Source organism: Cervus canadensis, chromosome 2, assembly GCF_019320065.1.
Source record: "Cervus canadensis isolate Bull #8, Minnesota chromosome 2, ASM1932006v1, whole genome shotgun sequence".
NCBI lineage: Eukaryota > Metazoa > Chordata > Mammalia > Artiodactyla > Cervidae > Cervus > Cervus canadensis.
The window spans coordinates 13,071,957-13,091,387 of record NC_057387.1 but is presented as its reverse complement, the minus strand read 5'-3'; the positions used below and the strand labels follow the sequence as shown (position 1 = coordinate 13,091,387).

Sequence of the window (19,431 nt, the reverse complement as noted above, 5' to 3'; positions counted from 1 at the left end):
CCTTGATGACACTGCCTACTGCCGTCAGCAACCTGAAACCAGAGCCACCCAGCTGGTGCCGGGGGCAGGAGAAGTGGGGGCCCTGACTCTTCACCCTGCAGTGCTACCCCCCACTGAGATGGCCTGATCATGCCTCCAGAGCCCAGGGCTGGCTTCTGGGGAGCTGACATTCACTCTTCCGGGAGTGCCTGAGAAACGTCCCTTCACCTCTGAGCACATCTAACTTGGTCACGTCCTCTCGACCCCCACTCCTGTTTCCGTTGCCTCAACAGAGATCTGCTCGCTGTGCCTCTCTGTGAGGCTCTGTGGCCCCCACAGTCCCCTCCCTGCCTCCATCCGCCAGCACTGCTGCTTGGCCTCTTGGCAGCTGGCCACTGAGCTACTGCACGGAGCAGGGTGCAGGAGCAGCTCTTTGAATCCCCAGGTGCTTGGCGATGTCCCGTCACCCCAGCCTCTCCTGTTCCCCCTGCCTGAGGCCTTCTAAAGCTTCAGTGGAGCCTTACAGCCCATGTACTCATCCCTACACTTTATCAAGAATGGATCATGTATTCATTCTGATGCCCAACCAGACTGTAAGCTCCCAAGGCCAGCACTCAGCATTATGCTGGGTTTAGGACGTAAAACAGAGGGGAAAGAGAATCGGTCCCTTAGTCCAACAATGACAGCCAAGAGAGGAGGTCTGAATGGTTACAGTCCTGGGGGCGTGGCCGTGTCTGACGAGCTGCTTCCGGAGGGTGTCAGAGCTTGCCCGAGGACTCCGAAGGCATCTGGCCAGGCCTCAGAGGTGACCCTCCCCTCTGTGTTGCCCTGAAGTCCTACGGCTCACTGAGGGCAGCCCGTGAGGGCTCGTGCCTCTGGGACCGCTGCTCCTTTGCGTGTGTGTTTAAACTGAGATAAGTGTCTTTGGATGTCTTAGCCGCAGGGGGCTGTATCACTTGGTTTCCCCAACTGAAGTTCAGCAAGTGCACCCTGGAGCTTCGGGAGGGAATATGGCGAGGCCTGGGTCTGGGGGCTGCGTTCCGTTCCTTCTATCCAATGCCAACCAGTCTCAGAGGGAACAACTACAGTAACTTTGATTACAGTGGTTCCAAGAATCACACATATACCACCACAGTTGAAGAATATTTAACTTTTCTTAAAAAAAAAAAAAAAAAAAAACTTAACCATGAAAGGAAGAAAATAAGAGTATACATTATTTTAACAGCAAAACAGTCATTTCCGTATCTATATTTTATATATTATATATATATATATTTATATATATATATGTATATATACACCTAGCACAGTGTGTATATTCTATTAGTCAGTGGGGGGTGGAGTGGATGTGGTAATGGGGGCCAAGGCTGTGGTAGCCCCTGGGGGGTGGTCCTAGGTTAGTTTAGGGACTCCAGCATTCAACCCCCTACCCCTCTCCTGGCGCCCAGTTTTCAGCTCTGTACCTGATACACTGGTTTTCTACAGGGAGAGGGTGGGGAAGGGTGGACACAGGTGGGGTAAGAAATTCCCCTGAAGATGAGAAGTCCTGGGAGGGAGGGAGGGAGGAGCTCAGCACCGGGCCAAGGAGGCTGGAAGCTGGAGGCCTCAGGGACGCCTCCACCTCTGGGCCCTGATCCTGGAGCTGGGCCGCGAACTAGGAGATCCAAGTGAACCTCCTGTTCCCTTAGCAGCCCCTCTGTAACTGCCTCCAGTGCTCCAGGACCAGAAACAAAAAAGGGTGAAGTTATTTACAATAGCAAAGATACACATACAATACATACATATTTATAGGAAACCAAAGTGACAAAGAGAGGAGGAGGAGACACCCACCCCAGCCTGGGGGTCCTGTGGAGAAGGGAGGGGAGGAAGAAAGTGCATTTACACCGGAGCTGCCTCCTTACACTCACACTGGCTTGTCTGAGGGCACCCACACATACAGGCGCGCACAAGTGCGTGGGGGCGAGGGGGGCCTTTCAGATGCAGTCTGCATGCTTAGGAGACAGGAGGCCTTGACAGGGTGGGCCGAAGGGAAGGGAAAAGACATTGAAACTTGACTCCAATCTGAGCAGACCAAGCAACATGCGGATCTCCCTGGGGATCTCCCCCGGGGTCTCGGCTGGAGCCTTCTCCTCAACCGCTCACCATGGGGAGGAGGTCTGGGGTCTCCCCACCCCGTGCCCTGCCTCAGGCCAGTCCCTAGCGGAGGAGTGGGGATGTGAGGAGTCAGTGGTTCCGACAGCTACGGTCCTGGGGACGTGGCTGTGTCTGCCGTGCCGTCTTCCAGCGCAGTGGGGCCTGTGGGGAGTGGGGATGGTGGTGAGGAGCTGGCCTCTGAGAAGATGACCCTCCCCCCATGTTTCTCCTGGGCAGTCCTCAAGCCTGTGAGAGCAGCTCTTCAGTGCCATCCTTCCGTGACAGGCGTTCTCCGCCACCAGAAACCTCAGAGTTTCTTGTGGGGCCTGAAAGGGGCTGTCTGCTGAATCCCACTTCTGTTTTGTTGGCCCCCAAACCCATGTGTAGGTATGGGTCTGCCTGCCTGAGCAGAAGCACAGCCGTGGCCCCAGCCCACACAATCTACTTCTGAACTACTTATTAAGGACGGGTTTTGGATGTGAGACTAGGTTCTTCCTGGTTGGTTATCTCCAGAATCCAAGAAAAAAGAGGGTTCAGTTCTAAGGTTCCCACTTTTAGGGGAGTTTCCTCCTCCTGAAGCTGAGGAAATGAGTGAATAAGTTGTACTTGAGGGGAAAAAAAAATGAGACCCCTTCTCAGAACTCCCCCATCTTCTCATAGCCCTGTGGTGATGTTTCCTCAGGAGCCGAAGGCCTTCTCCACGCGCCCTCCGCCCTGCCCCTGCCCCCGCCAACCCCAGAGGACCTCACTCACCGTCCTCAGGACAGGGCCCCAGTTCGCGGCTGTCCATGGAGTCAGAGGCCAGGGGCTCCTTGGCTGGAGGGGAGAGGGAGCTTTCTATCCATCTAGCTGCCTCTGTGTGGAAACTGCCCACAGGTGTGGTGCCGCCAGATGACTGACCCCCGAGGGACCTGAGCAGCTCTCTGTGGGCCAGCTCCATGTCCTGGAAGAGTAGCAGAGGGACATCTGCTCTCCAGCCCCTCTGGGGAAGAGGCTGTGCTTGAGGGTGGTGGGGCGGGCTGAGAGCAGAGCCCCAGGCCAGGATCTAGGGCTCCTGCGGAGACAACTCTTGTGGGTGATGGGTCTCGGGGGACGGCCTGTGCCTCTGGTGGCCCGAGCCCTTACCTTGAGCCGGTTGAGCTTGAGGGTAAGCTGCTCGATGGTGCGGAAGATCATGCCCACGTCCCTGAGGGCCAGACTTGGGGGAGAGCGGCCGGGGCGCTTCTGATCTCCATGGCCTCCCTGAAGTGGGGGCTGAGGCTCTGTCTGCCAGGCAGGGAGGCCGTCAGGCTGGGAAGGGCTCACGTGTGCTCCTGATGGATCAGTACTCGAGTCGGGGGGTCCTGCTGGCATGCTGACGTAAAAGCAGTTCCCTGTCCCCAGCAAGACAGAGAGATTAGGAGGCAAACAGAGAAGCCTAAGCCGTCTTCTGCTCCCCCAATGTCTCCCAGGCTGACCCACGGGCCCAGGAAAGCCATCTTGCAGATGAGCTCAGAGCAGGTTGGCCCCAAGCTGCCTACCAGTCTCCCAAAACCCTTCACCTTGAGAACCTTTGAGATGCTGGTATTGCCCAGTGGGGCCCACACCAGGGGGGAGACTAAGGAGCTAGTGGTGGAGGTTAAAGGAGAAGGGGCAGGGTGGTTGTGTTTCTTCTGGGAAACCACAGTGGCCCCCATTCCCTGAAGGAAGGGTGAAGAGGGGGGTGAGCTGGCTTTAGATGCTTCTGAAAGAGGTGGGTGGGTGCCTCCTTCTGCCCCATCTCAGGCTCTGCTGAACTTCAACACAGCCCCCTCCCCAATAGCCAATTACTTGGTGATCTTTGCGATACCTGAACTCATCAGAGGGGGTCAGGGATAGCTAGAGAAGGATGCCGAGGGTCCCTGACAGGACAGTCAGCACAGGAATATGTCCAGGAGCCTGGAAGGCCTCACAAGCCCTTCTCCACAGTGACCCTGACGGGTGTTGTGGCTGGTGTGCGGGAGAGGTGGCTCAGAACGACATTGCGCTCCCCTCCCCCGCCTCCTGTGACGAAGCACAGCCGCTTCACTCCACCGCTCGGGAAGGGGCCTGCGCAGCTCGCGGAGAGGGGCTGGCACAGGTCTGCCCGCCACCTTTAGGCCCACGTCCTACTCTCCCTGATTCCAGTTGGGGGGGCGTGTCCACACGACTGCCGGCCAGGGTCTAACACCAGAAGCCCAGCTCTGCCCTCAAGGGCTCCCACTCCAGCCCTGCCTGTCTGGCTCCAGGGAGAGGGTCGTTACCCGTAGCCTTTGCTCCGCCTTCCACTTCGGGTGGCTCAGGCTCTGACTGGCCACTCTCTGGCAGTGCAGGGACCGCCTTGCTGCCTGCCACCTCCGCTGCACCAACACCACCACCAGGGAGAGCAGAGAGGAGACAGGAGGAGAGGGGAGGGCGCCGGAGCAGGAAGGAGACGGAGAAAGAAGAGGTGGGTGTGGGGCGGGGTGAAGAAAAAGAAAAAGGGAAGAACACAGTGAACACAAGATCACACATGATTACACCCCGCAGAGCCACAGAGAACTGCTCCACCGATTCACCAATTCACCAGAGGAGAGAGAAGGAAGGTCAGGTCCCAGAAACCCAGGAGAGAGCGCAGACCTCGGGCAGGTGGAGAGAAAAATGCTCCTGGAAAAGGAGGCAGAGCTGGGCACTGGGGGAGGAAAGGAGACCCCCTGGCACTGGTGTGGACGCCCTCCCACTGCCCGAGCACCCTGCGCTTCACTTCCTCCCCTGCTGCACTCCTCAGACCAGGCTGCCCTGACTCTTTGCTCTGTCGTCTGGGCTCTGGCCAAACCTGCCCTGAGCCCCAGTCCCAGCCAGTCCTGGCTTTTCCTGTCTTAAACCGGGGCCGTCCTAGCTCCCTGCTCATTCACCAGGGACCCCCTGTCTCCACACGGCTCCCAGCCTTGTCCTGCAGCCCCTCCTCTTGGCTCTGCCTCCAGACCCACCCCGCCTCCGTCCCACACATCAGTGCCTTCCTTGCTGCTCTCTGGAGCCACCCGCTGCAGCCCTCTGCCCGTGTCTTTCTGGGGATGAAGATCCTGAGAAAAGCCCCACTTCTTAGGACTGCAAGAGCAGTGAAGAACGCTAGCAGAAACTTATTGGCAGCTGACTTGTGCCACAGTGATATCCTCATAACGTAGAATGAAGTCCAGAGGGGCTTCAGAATTTCTCCCAGGGTCACAGGGATATTAAGTAATGGAACTAGGACCCTGTACCTTGGCTGTCTGACCCCAAAGCCATTACATGATGTCAGCATGTCTCCTTCCCCGGGATCCGGACAAGCCTCTGCACACAAGGCTTCCAGACGGGGCGGGAAGGAAGCAGCCAGCTGAAGACTCAGTGCGCCCCCGGGGGCACCCCAACGTACTTTACCTTTTCTTACAACCTTGTAGCTTCCTGTGCCCTCTGTGCTCGAAGCTTCTTCCTCCGGATTCTTGTCTAGCTTGGGAGATTCCCAGACCCCAGAATTCCTGGTCCTTGGGGGCAGCTGTTCCAGAGACCGCAGAGCCATGTTCTCCTGCCCTTGCTGGCTCCACTCTGGCCCCGAGAGTGGGGCATCATCCCCCTCGGCCCCAGTGGGAGCTCGCCCCGGGGAGCCTGGGTCCCAGGGGTGCGAAGTGATGCTGATGACGGAGGGTGTAGGGGTCAGGTCATCCTCGGGCTCCCCGGCAGCTCGTGGGTCCGCGGGGTGAGCAGGCAGCAGGCTCCACAGGATCAGGTGCCGCAGGTTCTCCACTGGAGGGGAAGCAGGTGATGGCTTCCTGGACACAGGACCACGCACCTGGCCATGGCGGGGGGCGGGGTGCAGAGGAGGTGGGGGCTGCGGCTCCCTTCTCCCACCCCCGACCTGGTGACACTGCCTCTGCAGCCACAGCGTGGAGCTGGGGGGCCCTGGCCAACCAGCTGGGGGGTAGGGTGGAGGCCGGGGCGGGGGGACAGGAGCAACAACGGTCTCTCTGCATCCTTCTCTCCTGGAGCACAACTCAGGGAGAACCTCTGAGCAGGCCGAGTAGGGTATCTGCCTGTCGACACCGGCCAAGCTGCTGGGGCACTGGGGGCTGACAGTCAGGGCCAGGAGGCACTCACCGTCCTCCAGGGCTGCATCGGCGAGTCCTTCCATGAACAGAGGGCCCGGGAGGGGCAGGAGGATGGGGTCCCTGGTCCTGCTTCCCCTGTACTCGCTATTCAGCGAGGCAGAAGGGTGAGGCAGGGCTCCCAGCTCCTCGTCCTCCACGCTGCCCTCCTGTTCAGCATCTGCCAGCAGGGCCGAGTGCTTCCCTTTGACTCTCTGCTGGCACCCCATGCCTGTTTCAGATGGGAGGACAGTGTAAGCAGGGGAAAAGGGAGGGCATGGACAGGCTAATCCCAGGTCCAGCTTTGGGTTCAAGGGGCTGGGAACACTGGCTGATTCATTCCACAATGTTTACTGAGCCTCAATCATGGCCAGGCACTGTCCCAGGCTCCTGGCACACATCAGTAGAAAAAAAACAGAGACCCCTGCCCTGTGGAACTTAAATTCTAATTGACGAACATAGAGAAAAAGAAAATAAGCAAATTAACTACATGAATTAGCGATGAAAGTGCGATAGGAAAGAAAAAACCATACGCGGGGGTATGGGAGATCAGGAATGCTGGTATTAAACCGAGTGGTCAAAGAAGGTAACTTCGTGCAAAGCTGACAATCTATCTGCACAAAGACTTGAAGTGGGGCGGGAGTTAGGAGAAGCATTCAAGTGGAAGGAAACAGAAAACAGACCCAGCCAGGGAGCCTACCCACAGAGATTTCTCTCTAAACTCGAGGCGATAAGTTACTTCACATTAAAAACTCACCGAGAGTTCTGTCTGGGACCCTTGTGCCCCTGTCGATCCCATCCTAGTGACTGTCTCTGCAGCCCTCTGAGCTCCACTCCCCACCCCCATCCTCAGGATTCCTGTCCCAGCACATCTCTAAGGGCATCTTGTTCTTCATTAGGAGCCCCCAGACTCTACCCACCTGCCCTCGCTTCCTCCTCAGGTGGGAAGCTCTGTTCACTTTAGCCTGTTTTCTGCCCTCTTCCAAGACCTCCTTCCTCATTCTGTTTTTCTCTGTTATTATGGCCCTTTATGGCTCTCCCATCAACCCCAGCCACCTCCTTACCTGTGCCTAAGGGAAATGAACTGGGTCAGCCCCCCCGGGACAGCTCAGGGCCTTACCTGCAGGGGCTGCCTCAGGCTCCGGTTCACCGTGGAACACCTCGGAGTCATCCGGTCCTGCCCTGCGGGGAGAACAGTCAGGGTGAGGGAGGCCCGCCCGCCTGGAGTTCTGGCTCTCTGTCAGCTGGGAGGTGGCCACGTAATGAAATTCCACTCTGGCCTCCTGCGTTCACATGGGCAATGAAGGAGCAGGGCCAAAGAAGGCAGTGGTTTAGATTTCAGACCTGCTGTCTGGTTAGCAACCTGGAGAGGAGGGTGAGTGCTGGCCAAGCTTGTCTTGGTCCTGATTCTACCCCCTCGCCCTCACAATTCAGGCACAGTTTGAGCAGGGCAATGGGGGGAAAAACAGGCAGGGCCAGAAGGTGGAGGTGTGGGCGGACCTTACTCCACCTGCCCGCTAACATCTGTCAGCTGAGGCTGCCCAAACCCAGGGGTGAAGTGCTCAGAAGCAGCAAATGACTGGCCTGGAGCGGGGATGGTGACGGGCCCGGAAGGCTGCCCACCTGCTGGGTGTGGGGCTCTGGTCGGCTGGCTCCTGGGGGCCTGGGCGCGGGGGGTGGGTGGGTGCTGGGGCAACTCCAGGGAGCCTGGTGGCATTCCGAACAGCCTCTTCTAAGAGCTCCATCCACCTGTCGCTCAGCAGGAAAAGAGAGGTCTGCTGGTGAGAACAGGACAGAGGAGCACAGTGTCTCCCCCACCCACCCCGAGCCAGGGCTGCGAAGCCCTTTGCCAGAACCTGCCCTGAGGACCCTCTGCCCAGCGGGGGTCCCGCCTCCCGTGCAGTTCTGACTGGCTGCCCCTGCTTGGGGCAGGTTTATATTACTCACAGCTACCAACTGCTGAACACCAACCCTCTGTTAGGCTCTGCGCTCTGCACTCTGTATCTGTTCTCTCTCAACCTAGCTCCCAAGAGGCAGCACTATCCACATTCACAGATGAAAGCCCCGAGAAACTGTCTGACCCAATCTGTCTCTGGCCTCTAGGTCAGACAGGCTACTACTGAGGCTGGCTACTGCCGGGAATATGGGCGGGTGGATGCCGGGGGGTGGAGATGACAGTTCTGGAGGCAAACACCTTTGAAGAGTGTGGGCATTTAAAACACTTGATGGAGGAAGAGAAGAACCCAGGGGAAGGGAGTGTGGCCAGAGAAAGGAGAGGAGCAGCGGACTGGCTGGAAGACTGCTGGTAACGCCTCCTTCCTTGGACAGGCCGCTCATGGGGTCAGGAATGGTGATCCCGAAAGCCTCTCTGCATCTGTCTTATCTCCCTCTTCTGCGCCAAGGCCCCATCCTCTAGCCACTCTGGGCCCAGTCCTGGTCTCACTGTCCAAGTCCTCACACACCGCCCTGGTCCCACGGGGATGGCAGTTACGCGGGACTGCCTCGCTTCCCAGCAATCCTCACGTGTTCTTGTCCGATGATGTCAAAGCCACCAGCTCGTAGATCTGGGGTGGGCCCAACTCAGAGGTACAGATGATGAAGAAGGCCCGTTTATCTGTGCAGGACAGAGAAGCAGAAGGGTCTGTACTGGGGGTGGCAGGGGCATGACTGCAGCCTGGGTTGGGTGACAAAGTGTGGACTTGAAACCCTGACCCTCAACCAGATGCAGAATGCAGCACTAGTTGGACCGAGGTCATTGGGTTCCACTTACAGGAAGGACAGAGGCCATTCTGGTTCCTCTAATGCCATCTTCATAGTCATTATCTCCCACTTTCCTCACAGTGAGGGCTGAAGGTTTACATCACACCCATCCTCCCTTTTCACCTCACGCTAAGAGACAGGCATCACTCCCCATGATACAGTTGAAGAAAGCGAGCCCAGAGCCCTTCTGGTACATGCTCCGCTTCTCACTAAAGTGCTCCGAGCACTGGACTGGGCTCTGGACTGTGGGTGTGAACTCTGCCTGTCCCTCCTGCAGCAGGAAGGCATGTCCTACTGATCTCTGCCCAGTTCTGCTTCCTCATCCTCAGTCCACCCTAGGTGCTCACATCCCATCCGGCCTGCACCAGGCTGTCCACCTTAGTCGCCATCCCACCCCAGACTGAACCACATCTTCCTGTTTAGATGAGTCTGGGTGGAAGGAAAGTCACACGGGCAGGCCAGTAAGTTCATCACCCAGCGCTCACTGGACAGGAGTAGCAGGGCGCATGGCCTGGGACCCGGGCCCGCTGGGACCGTCTCCTCACGGGTACCTGTGGCCACCGAGCGGACGAGCACGGCATTGAGCTTGAGCACGGGGCTGAAGGTCTGCTTGCTGTCCACGGAGCCCACGGCCGTCTTGCTGTGGCACTTGAGCAGCAGCTTCTCGTCCTGCTTCTGCAGCAGCACCAGGAGGTCCTCCAGCAGCAGCACGTGGAGGTCTGGAGGAGGGTGATGTCTGTGAGGGGTTCCCCGCTGCCTGCTCAGCCCTCACCAACACCTGGGATACCAGAGGCTCCTGGATGGTCGTCCTCAGGGTCTGGGGAGCCCTGGAGTCTGCTGACCTCCAACTGCTTGGTTTTTGGTTCTTTCTCCCGTGCTGTGCTTAAGGTGCCCTGAGCTCTCAACCCCAGTGGTGCTTGGAGCTGCCTCCCAGCTACCTTACCGCCCTTGAGAGCACCAGGTACAGAGCTGATGATCCAGAGAGGAAGAGCCCGGGTGATGCCCTAGATTCCCTCTTGGTCCCAGGCCCCTGGCGCTTACCCAAGGTCTTATCCTTGCTGATCCTCCAGGTTAGAGGCCCCTCATGGATCATCTTTCTGGTTGTAAGATCCAAACTCTGTGAGAGAGACACCATTCATTCAACAAGCATCTGAGAACCTAGACTCTATGCTAAGGTGCTGGGCATCAGTGGTGTGAACAAAAACTAGTCCCTTGCCCTCACACTCTTGTGGGGGATGCAGACAAGTAAAAAGGCAACTGCAAAGTCACAAGCCACGTGCTGTGCTGGGGGATACACTGGTGGCCCTGGCGGGGGGTTCTCTACCCACCACACACTGTTGATCCTCCTAAGAGGGTCCTGCCTGTCCCTTCAGCTTTATTTCCTCCCAAATGGCCTTCACTGTTACCTCGAGTCCATCCCCACCTCCTGCTCTTGCAGGCTGAGTTCTCACACCCGGCCTCTGTTGTTGGGCTGTCTGCCCTTGTCTGTCCAGGGACAAGGCGGCAACAGCCACCGTTGCTGTGTCATTCCGGGGCCCTCATCACACGTCCTTGTACACATGGGCACAGGTCTCCTCCCCCAGTACGCTCCAGGTCTTGGGTGGACTGCTGCTCCTAAGGAGGCCCGAGAAGCACGTGTGCCTGTGGGGCTCTGACCTTGAACTCTGCGGCCAGGGGGTTGCTGGCCCTCTCCAGGGAGGTGGTGTCCAGGCGCTTCTGGTAGCCTTCCAGGCGGTGCCGGTTCTCCGTCTGCTTCACTGCTTCGTTCACATACTTGAGAATTTCCCGGCACTGGTCCCGGGCCCGGCAGAGCTTCTCGTGCTCAGAGGTGCCGCCTGCCCACGGGGTAACGAGGGGTTTTTAGGGCTCCTGCCAGACGAGTCTGCCAGAGCCTGACAGGAGCTGGCTACCGGGGCCAGCCAGTCACACATCACGGGGGTGGGTGGGGACATGCCACCCTGCCTAACCTGGACCTCAAACATAAGGACGACATATTCTGAGGATCCACGGGCTTCAGACCTCTGCTCTGCAGACACTGATGGCTCTTAGGAATTCCTGCCTAGACTACAACTGGCCCTACAGGTGTGGGGACACGATGGGGACCGAGGGAGCGATAGCGCCTCCCTCTAAGAACAGGGGGTTGTGGGTCCTTCCCACTTCTCCACACTGACACCAACGTCTCCAACTTGAGGGTGGTGAAAGGTGCTCGGGATCCCAGGGACAGTGACGACAGGGCTAGACCCCCTATTCAGCCTGGTCCCGTACTCCTCTGGAGTAACTCACCATGCACGGCTGCCTTTTGTGCATCGCAACGCCCCCAGAGACGTCCAGCAGGGGGCATGAATGGGACTAAAATCCAGTCACATGCTCTGGTGCGGAACCACGCCCCTCAGAGGAGCCACGGTACCCCGTGTGCCAACCCCACATCATCAGAGGCTCCGCTCCCATCTGCACAGAGGCCCCACACAGGCCGGGGACAGCCTGAACCTCCTCCTGTGCTGAGCACCTTATTTACTGCCAAAGTGCATCACAATGGTTGTCTTCTCTGAGACTGACCGCAAGAACACAAGGATGAAACCCTCAGGACCAGAGAGGTCAAGTGACTTGCTAAGGTCACAAGCAGGGCTGTGCCAGGACCGGGCTCTGGGCCATGGGGCTGCTGCCTCCCCAGGCCGGGCGTCCAGGGCCCTACCCTCCGTGTGCTTGATGATGTTCTCCAGCAGCAGCGGGTACTTGGTGAGACGCTGCATCTCGGAGATGATGAGGTCTCGGAGCTGCAGTCGCCGGCACTGAGGGTGGCTCTCGGCCTCCTGCATGGAAGGACGCACAGAGGGAGACGGCACCCCAGATTAGGAGCTGGCCTGTGGGCTCCAGGCCACAGGACAGCACAAATGCTAAATAGGTCCCAATTCCAGAGAGTCACTCAGAAACGGTGGTGGCAGCTTCTCGCTTTGATATTTAGAAAAAAGCTGGTGGGGTAGGGAGACCACAGCCCAAGAAAGGGATATGGTCAAGCCACATAAAACAGGGATTACTCCCACTTTATAGACAAACAAACTGAGATCCATCTGAGTAAATACAGGCAGCAGGAGGTGAGCAGGGCCATCTGATGGCAAGTCTGGTGTCTCTGTCTTGAGAGTGGGTATATGTCAGTGTTTCTGAAGAGGGGGCCTGGGGAGGGTGTGGATGGAGCAGAGGTGCTGGTCACCAACCCTGGCAGAGAGAAGAGGCCAGGGTGCCTGGAGCTGGGGGCCAGTGGGTAGTCTGAGAGATGGTGGGTGGACCTGGTAAGCTCTCCCCCTCAGCCTGACTGAGTTAAGACTGGACTGGCTGGTTTCAGCGGCGACAAGCAGAGGCCACGCGTACCTGCATGAAGAGCTGGAACCGGCTCTCCTTGCGCTGCCTGGTCTTGATCAGCTCCAGGGCGATGGACTGATAGGAGCAGAACTGTGCGGCCACCTGCTGGAGCTCCTCCCGGGCGGGGCCGTCGAACTGACAGGGAGAAGGGACACCACAGAGCCCACCTCACACCCCTGCCTGGAACCTCTCCCCCTCTTCCTCCAAGGCCTCCCTGGGGCCTGGGCAGCCATACCCGAGCCAGCATGAGGTCACTGACTTCTTTGATAATGGGGCCCTCCTCCCGGAGCTTCCTCATAGCTTCACACCAGGAATCTGGGGCAAGGAGAGAAGACAGAAGCGCCTGGGGTTGAGCTGCAAGGCCAGGCCCTTGGTGACGGGGGAAGAGGGCTCTGAGGGTCGTGCTGTGGGGGCAAGGTCTGGGAGCCACTTCACTCGTGGGGGAGTTGGAATACTGGCTTCAGGTTGGGCATCAGGTTCTCCCCGCAAAGAGTACGGGCAGGGGCTATGTGCTTGGGGGTCCTGGCATGTGGGCAGAAATCTGAAGTCTGGCCAGGGGAGGGGGCGGGCGAGGGGCTCCTCACTGTGGATCTCGATGAGCTCAGGTAGGTTGGGGAAGAGACGGGCCAGCTCCTCGCGGGGCAGTAGGCCCTCCTTCTTCATCCGCTGGTAGAAGATCAGGTCCAGGACCCGGAGTGTGCGCAGATGGGACGCTTCGGTCACGAACAGCTCTGAGCAGGTGAAGGGACAAGGAGGGGCAGAAAGACAGCAGGACAGCCATCAGCAAGGATCTCCTGGGACCTCTCCTGAAGGCCAGAATGGAGGTGGTCCTCACAGGAATCACAGCATGGGCCGGCCATGCCCCTAAGGCCCCACCCTCTCTTCTCTACCACCCTTTGCGTCCAAGGTGCCCTGCACTGTTACCACACGAGTCAGCGTGGAAGCGGGGAGAGGCAGCTGGTCTCACCATTGATGACCTCCTGCCGGTCAATCTCCCTCTGGCTCAGCCTGGCCACCACGTCCTTGCCCACTGTGTGCTGCCAGTTCTGGGCATCTGGCTCTGGCTCCAGGTCAGACAGCTGGCCCAGATCGTCTTCTAGCAGGTTGGGGAGGAGGGCGTCTGTGCAGAACCCCAAGCTGGGGGACTCGATACTCCTGGGGGAAACGAGGTGGCGGCTCAGTGTCACAGGAGGAGGTCAAACGTGGGGTGTGTCCCCCACTCTCCTGCCCAACCTGCCTGTCCTGGGCCCTGGGAAACCAGGGGGCCAGAAGAGGGGCTGCACCACCAACAGGCCAGCAGAAGGCACGGCTGGGTCAGGGACACCTAACAGAGACTGCTGCTGCACCCATCACTCACCTGCGGCCCATTTTGGGGGTGAAGGGAGGTGTTGGGTTCTCAAGAGACCTGTGGAGAGAATGTCAGCTCTCAGCCACCCTGGGCTGCCTGGCCCGCAAGATGCCAGTGGGCGGAGCCCTCCCCGAGCCCCGCCCACCTGGTGGAGAGGCTGGAGGCAGATGAGGAGGCTGACTGGTGGAGGCGGGCGGCCTCCGCCGCGGCGTCCATGTCCACGTCGCTGCGAGAGCGGGGCACGTTCTCTGCCTTCCGGGACCGCTTCATCTCCTCCCGGCCCTTCAGACTTTCAGAGCGGCCCAGGCGAATCTCTGAGCGTGAACTGGATGGAACAGCAAGAGACCTTGGGGTCTCACACCCGACCAGCTCTGACCTGCTCCTCCCTCTCAGGGCCTGCCTCGGCACTGGAGGCTTCCACGCCAAACACCAGACCCAACGTGCCCGAACTCCCTGTGGCAGACGCTGCTCAGTGACAAACCGCTTTTACCACAGACACTCCTTCCTCTCCCCAGCTTGGCTTGATGGACAGAGCCTCTCATCTTCCTCTTTTTAAAAAAATTTTATCTATTTATTTTTTGGCGGTGCTGGGTCTCCATTACTATGCGGGCTTTTCTCTAGTTGCGATGTGCGTGGGCTTCTTATTGTGGTGGCTTCTCTTGAAGAGCACGGGCTCTAGGGCATGCAAGCCTCAGAAGCTTCAGACTTGGGCTCAGTACCTGTGGTTCCCAGGCTCTAGGACGCAGGCTCAACAGTGGTGGCCGGCGGGCTTAGCTGCTCCGCGGCATGTACAATCTTCCCAGACCAGGGATCGAACCCGTGTCTCGCACTGGCAGGCAGATACTTTACCACTGAGCCACCAGGGAAGCCTTCATCTTCCTCCTGACTGTTCAGAAAGGGATCCCAAGAGGAAGCTAAAATCCAGGACTTAATAAAATCAGACTTGTGGGGTGCCTGGATGCCAAAGACCCCGAGTCCCCATCAGGCTGCTGTGGACACCAAAGTCTATCACTAGGAACCACGAGGTCCTACCCTCCCTGACCCCGCCATCTCCTGGCCGGCCCACCTGGCCCTCTGCTCTGGAACGGGTCGGTGCCCACCGTGGACTCTGCTCGAGGCGGAGCTCTCCTTTTACAAGATCTTCTAAGAGGGAAGTACAAGCACCCCCTGCACATACTCTTCAGCATTCTTCATACTGCCTGTCAGAAAAGTCTATCTGAATTCCCACCCCTCCAGCTGTGATGTGGATTGTGGATTTCTTCTGTTCTTATCCTGAGAGCATCCTTTCTAGGCCTCCAGTCCCCTCAGAGCAGAGCAGCTTGGAAGGGTACTTCAGGGGCATGCTTACTGATGGGCATGCTCCCTGGCCTGCCATTCTTGGCCGCTGACGGTTTGTGGGGCTTGAGATGCTGACGACCGGGTGCTGCTCTTTTTTAAGTCCTGCAGGGCATCAGCCCTGTGACAGCTGGCATCTCTGACCCCTAGCTGCCCCAGGATGGTGCGTCCCCCCATGGCCCTGCTGGGCTGGTTCTCTGCTGACATTACTGCTAATCTATTTCCTGCTCTGCATCTAGGACCACAGAAGGCCTGGGGAGTCTGGAGAGCTCTTATAGCATAGCAGACTGCTGCAGAGGAGCCGCCAAATGGCTTGGTCTCCATTCATCAGTCTCTGAACTGCCAAAGGATCCAAATGCTGCTCCCCTCTGGGTCCCAAGGGTTTGTCTGCAGGGTTAGAACCCATACTGTCAGCTGATCCCCTACTGAACTCACTCCCTGAAGCCTGTCAGAACAATTCCAACACAGATTACCTCAAAACACTTGCACCGGTGCCCCACAATGGGTCACTTTAGCATCGCATCAAACCTTGTGCAATGAGGTTCCTGGGGCTTCTTTCAAGTACCCAGAAGTGAGTAATGATCCCATGAAGAAGGGAGGCATGCAACCCTTCTCCAGCCAAAAGTTCCTAGGTTACTGCTGTCTAGAATTGGGGGCTTCTTATACCTGTTAGTTTCTACAAAAACCTCTGTCACACTATGCTGCCGATGTCATTTCTTCCAAGACTGTCGGTGATTTATAATCATCAAATCCAAACGCTTCTGCTAACAGTGGATTTAGGATCCTCACGAATGTCTCAGGGCAAATTTACCTAACAACTTTAAGAATACGTTTACAAATGGTCTCAAATATTTCCTCAAAGTGCTGACAATATATCTTATAATTGTATATTTGATACATCTATAAGATCACACCTACCTCAGCAATCATATAGTTTGTATTAATTTACTCAATAATATTAGAACTCAACCTCTGTTGTTGTTTTGTTGTTTAGTTGCTAAGTTCTGTCCAACTCTTTGCAACCCCATGGACTGTAGCCCGCCAGGCCCCTCTGTCCAGGCAACTTCCCCAGGGAGGAATACTGGAGGGGGTTGCCGATTCTTTCTCCAGGAGATCTCAGCCTCTGATCCCCGCACAAATCTAACCTTTATCTTGCCTAAATCTTTGTTAACTCTCACTATGGCAAAACCTTTTAACATATATTAAGCTTATAAAGGTTTAGTATAAACAGAACAGAGTAACCCTGTACACAAGCAGGAATTCTGATAACTAGTTATTTCAGGGGTAAAATGAATGGTTTGATTGTGCAGGCTGACTCATGCCTTTGGGCCTGTGTATAGTCCAGCTCAGCAGTGTACACAAGAACTAGTTTTGTACACACAGACCACATTTATTATATCTCAGGTGTGACTTAAGGAAGGTGCAAGGATGTTTCTGACTACAGGCAGTTTTTACTTTAAGTGCTGGCTGTAGAATGTGAGCCCTAACTTGATGGTTGTCACGTCATAGTCAAGAGCAAGTGCAAGAGTACGTGTCAATGCCAGAGAAGGGTTCTGCTTAGAACCCGGCCAAAGATGGAGAACGTGCGCAGTACCACAGCCTCCGCTCCCCTTGTTCTTCTAGAAGAACAGTTCATTTTGAATCAATGGCCTTTGTATCTCTTTGGTGAGGTGGACATCTGATGCCCATTATGCTATCTGCTTTTATAGCACCCAACAGAACCTCATCTTTAGCTCTCTTCTTCATGGGCACCAAAGATTGTCTTAACCCAACTTCCTTATTTTCCAAGATTTCCCTTCACCAGCCCCCTCCACCCCCTACCCCCAACCTGGACTCTTCTCTAGCTGTTGTCATTTAGGGTTTCCTGACTAGTTGCTTTATAACACAATCTAGCTCATTCTTAGTGTGGAGGCCGCTGAGTGGCCAGGGAGTGAATCCGAAGGAATTATAAAGGCACATGATTCCTGCTGGAAGGTCAGGGGCCCCGCTCTCTCGCCTGCTTACCTGACCACCAGCACACAGTACGTCTTCTTCTGAAGACACCCAGGCAGGAAGGTTGGGGGAGAGGGAGAGAGCGCTACAGCAGGAGCCTTACAATATAGTGGGGGGTGAAGTAGCAGGCACCGAGCCCTGCTCCGACCCTGCCAGCGCTCCCCTCTCTGGGCAGCCAGCAGGCCCCATCCAGCCACTGTTACCTGTTGCTCTCCAGCAGGTCCTCGGGAAAGCTTCCTGTTGAGAGGCGCTGCGTCCCAGGTTCCGGGGCATCGTACTGCTGGTTGTTCTCAAAGTGCTGAATGATGTTCCTCACGTTGCCGGGTTTGACTGGAAACAGAAGGATAATGAAAGATACTCTGCTTTCGGTTCAGGGACGACTCCTCAGGGCCCTCGCTCCCCTTGAGCCCAGAAGACAGTGATGAATAAGCATGGGTGAGAACAGCCTGGGGCCGAGGGCCAGGAGACAGGGTTCGAGCTCTGGCTCTTCCACTGTGGGGTGTAGCATGCACAGTCCCCCCACCTTTCTGGGGCTACTCTTTCTTCAGGTGCAAAATGAGTGGCTTTGGAAATACATTTGCGCTGGATATTTCTTTTGGTTCACACATTCTTTATTACAATGACTCTCATGCTTAAGGATCGTTCCTAGGTTTCTAGGTTTCTCCCAAGAGCCATATAAAGCTTGAAAAATAGCCAGGAAGACCAAAAACGTTATCTACCTGTAATTTGGCCAGGTTGCCAAATTATACCAAATACTTTTCAAATTTATACTACTTTTAGAGTTCACTATTCTGTTCTTCCTTGACTTGCCTTCCTGTTCTTTCTGCCTCCACCCCTGCCTCTTCATCTCCATCATTAAAGAATCAGACACCTCATTACAAGTGGTGGGTGGGGAGTGGGTCTTAGAAGGACAGATGTCACTCTCTGGCATTCAAAGCTAAGACAAAAGAGAGCTGTCTCTGTTCCAAGTAGAGAGGGCAGGTAAGAGTAAAAAGGCATAGGCGATACCACATGGAGACCCGGGAGAAGCAAGCTCAGGCTGGGGGCTCAGTGGTTCCCATCTTCAAAGAGGATTAGCTAAGCTCCAGGTCCAGGCTGTCAGAACAAGAGATGGGTTAAAGATGCTACTCTGCCTGGACCAACAGAAAGGATAAGTGGGATGCAGAAGGCAAGACAAATATCCCTGGGTGCCAGACCCCGATCCTATCTGTACTAACCAGAGACTCTGCCATCAACATAGACAAATTTATAAATCTCCCTGTGAATCTAAACCTGAGATTCATAAGAAAATTTCCAAGCCAGAAGAAACAGAAAAACATTTAACTGGGCTCTTCAAAGCTCACCATTCCACATCCTTTATACAGGTAATGCTTTTCTAAAACTGCAAAATAGGTGGCTGTGTATATGTGGTAGGAGCCGAGGCTGTTACCGTCACTCTCATTTTGGAGATTAGAGTCAGAGCTGCCTGTCCCAGACTGAACGTGCATCTGGGCCCTGGGGCAACTGCAGGAGCCAGGGGCAGCTTTGCAGCCACAGCCCGGAGCATCCCTGGCTGGAGGATGATGCAGAAGCCTGGGAATGTCCTAGAACACAGCAACTCTGGGCAGAGCCCATTGTTCCCCCTCCCCTGGGCCACTTGGAAAAGGCCCAGTTCTGGGGATATAGTTACACCCTAGCTTACACCCCAGACAAGGAACAGGTGTGGCCCTGAGATTTGGTATAACTGAATAACCCAGAGTAACAGGGGAAAAAACACATAGAAAGGAATGCATTTTTGAAAAGAGCAAAGTTTTTACCAGCAGCCTTTGCTCTCCTTCCTCCATTCTCTGAATAACAATGAAACAAAGTAAAAGTGAATTATATGTCACTAACAATCGGATACGTTAACTAATAAACCAAGCTAATAGCTGGTGATCATAAATGGCAAGGTTCTCAGTAAATGAGGTTTTCTAGCTTTGGTGGGTGTTTGGTTTTAGATGCGCATACAGATTTGTCTGATGTCCTGGGAACTTGAGAACATCAAATCAAATCATGAGATGACAATAGGAAGATCTAACTCAAAGAGATGGTGAATACCCAGCATCCTTATCCTGCTGCTGGGATCAGCAACTCTGCCCTGGGTGTTCCTGGCCCCTCCCAGGCTGACTCAAAGCAAGCAGCTGGGGCAGGTCTTAGGCATGATGCTTACCTCATGCCCACCTCAAGGAGGGTGGATGGGAGGAAGTACGTGCTAAGAAATAAAAGTCTGGGTTTCAAGGCCATTCTTTCATTTTTTCCATTGTTTTACAGACTCCCCCCTCCCCCGTCCCAATAATTCTTTATTTTTATTGTTTAAAAACGTAACAAGGCTAGGGATTTAACTTTAAAAATAACTTTGAAAATCATTATTTTAAATTGTCATTTATTTATATAAAGTGAATTATAGCAATTTAT

General features: G+C 55.8%; 1 protein-coding gene across 11 annotated transcripts in view; it reads right to left on the bottom strand.

Annotated features, from left to right (window-relative positions):
- Window positions 1-1,180: 1,180 nt before the first annotated feature.
- Window positions 1,181-19,431, bottom strand: part of ARHGEF11 (Rho guanine nucleotide exchange factor 11) — a 108,832-nt gene continuing 90,581 nt past the window's right edge. For 9 of the 11 annotated variants that reach the window (XM_043453204.1, XM_043453222.1, XM_043453231.1 and 6 more), the window contains 20 exons: window positions 17,202-17,328; window positions 13,817-13,996; window positions 13,681-13,728; window positions 13,291-13,478; window positions 12,908-13,054; window positions 12,559-12,638; window positions 12,333-12,458; window positions 11,659-11,776; window positions 10,623-10,801; window positions 10,008-10,083; window positions 9,518-9,685; window positions 8,730-8,820; window positions 7,830-7,955; window positions 7,327-7,388; window positions 6,220-6,438; window positions 5,506-5,868; window positions 4,374-4,469; window positions 3,238-3,485; window positions 2,866-3,055; window positions 1,181-2,274 (listed from right to left, as the gene is read on the bottom strand). In XM_043453204.1, coding sequence (XP_043309139.1) covers window positions 2,219-2,274; window positions 2,866-3,055; window positions 3,238-3,485; window positions 4,374-4,469; window positions 5,506-5,868; window positions 6,220-6,438; window positions 7,327-7,388; window positions 7,830-7,955; window positions 8,730-8,820; window positions 9,518-9,685; window positions 10,008-10,083; window positions 10,623-10,801; window positions 11,659-11,776; window positions 12,333-12,458; window positions 12,559-12,638; window positions 12,908-13,054; window positions 13,291-13,478; window positions 13,681-13,728; window positions 13,817-13,996; window positions 17,202-17,328 — 2,888 coding nt within the window. In that variant the 3' untranslated portion in view covers window positions 1,181-2,218. The remainder of the gene's footprint in view (window positions 2,275-2,865; window positions 3,056-3,237; window positions 3,486-4,373; window positions 4,470-5,505; window positions 5,869-6,219; window positions 6,439-7,326; window positions 7,389-7,829; window positions 7,956-8,729; window positions 8,821-9,517; window positions 9,686-10,007; window positions 10,084-10,622; window positions 10,802-11,658; window positions 11,777-12,332; window positions 12,459-12,558; window positions 12,639-12,907; window positions 13,055-13,290; window positions 13,479-13,680; window positions 13,729-13,816; window positions 13,997-17,201; window positions 17,329-19,431) is intronic. The other 2 variants (XM_043453263.1, XM_043453260.1) reach the window with 2 other exon arrangements.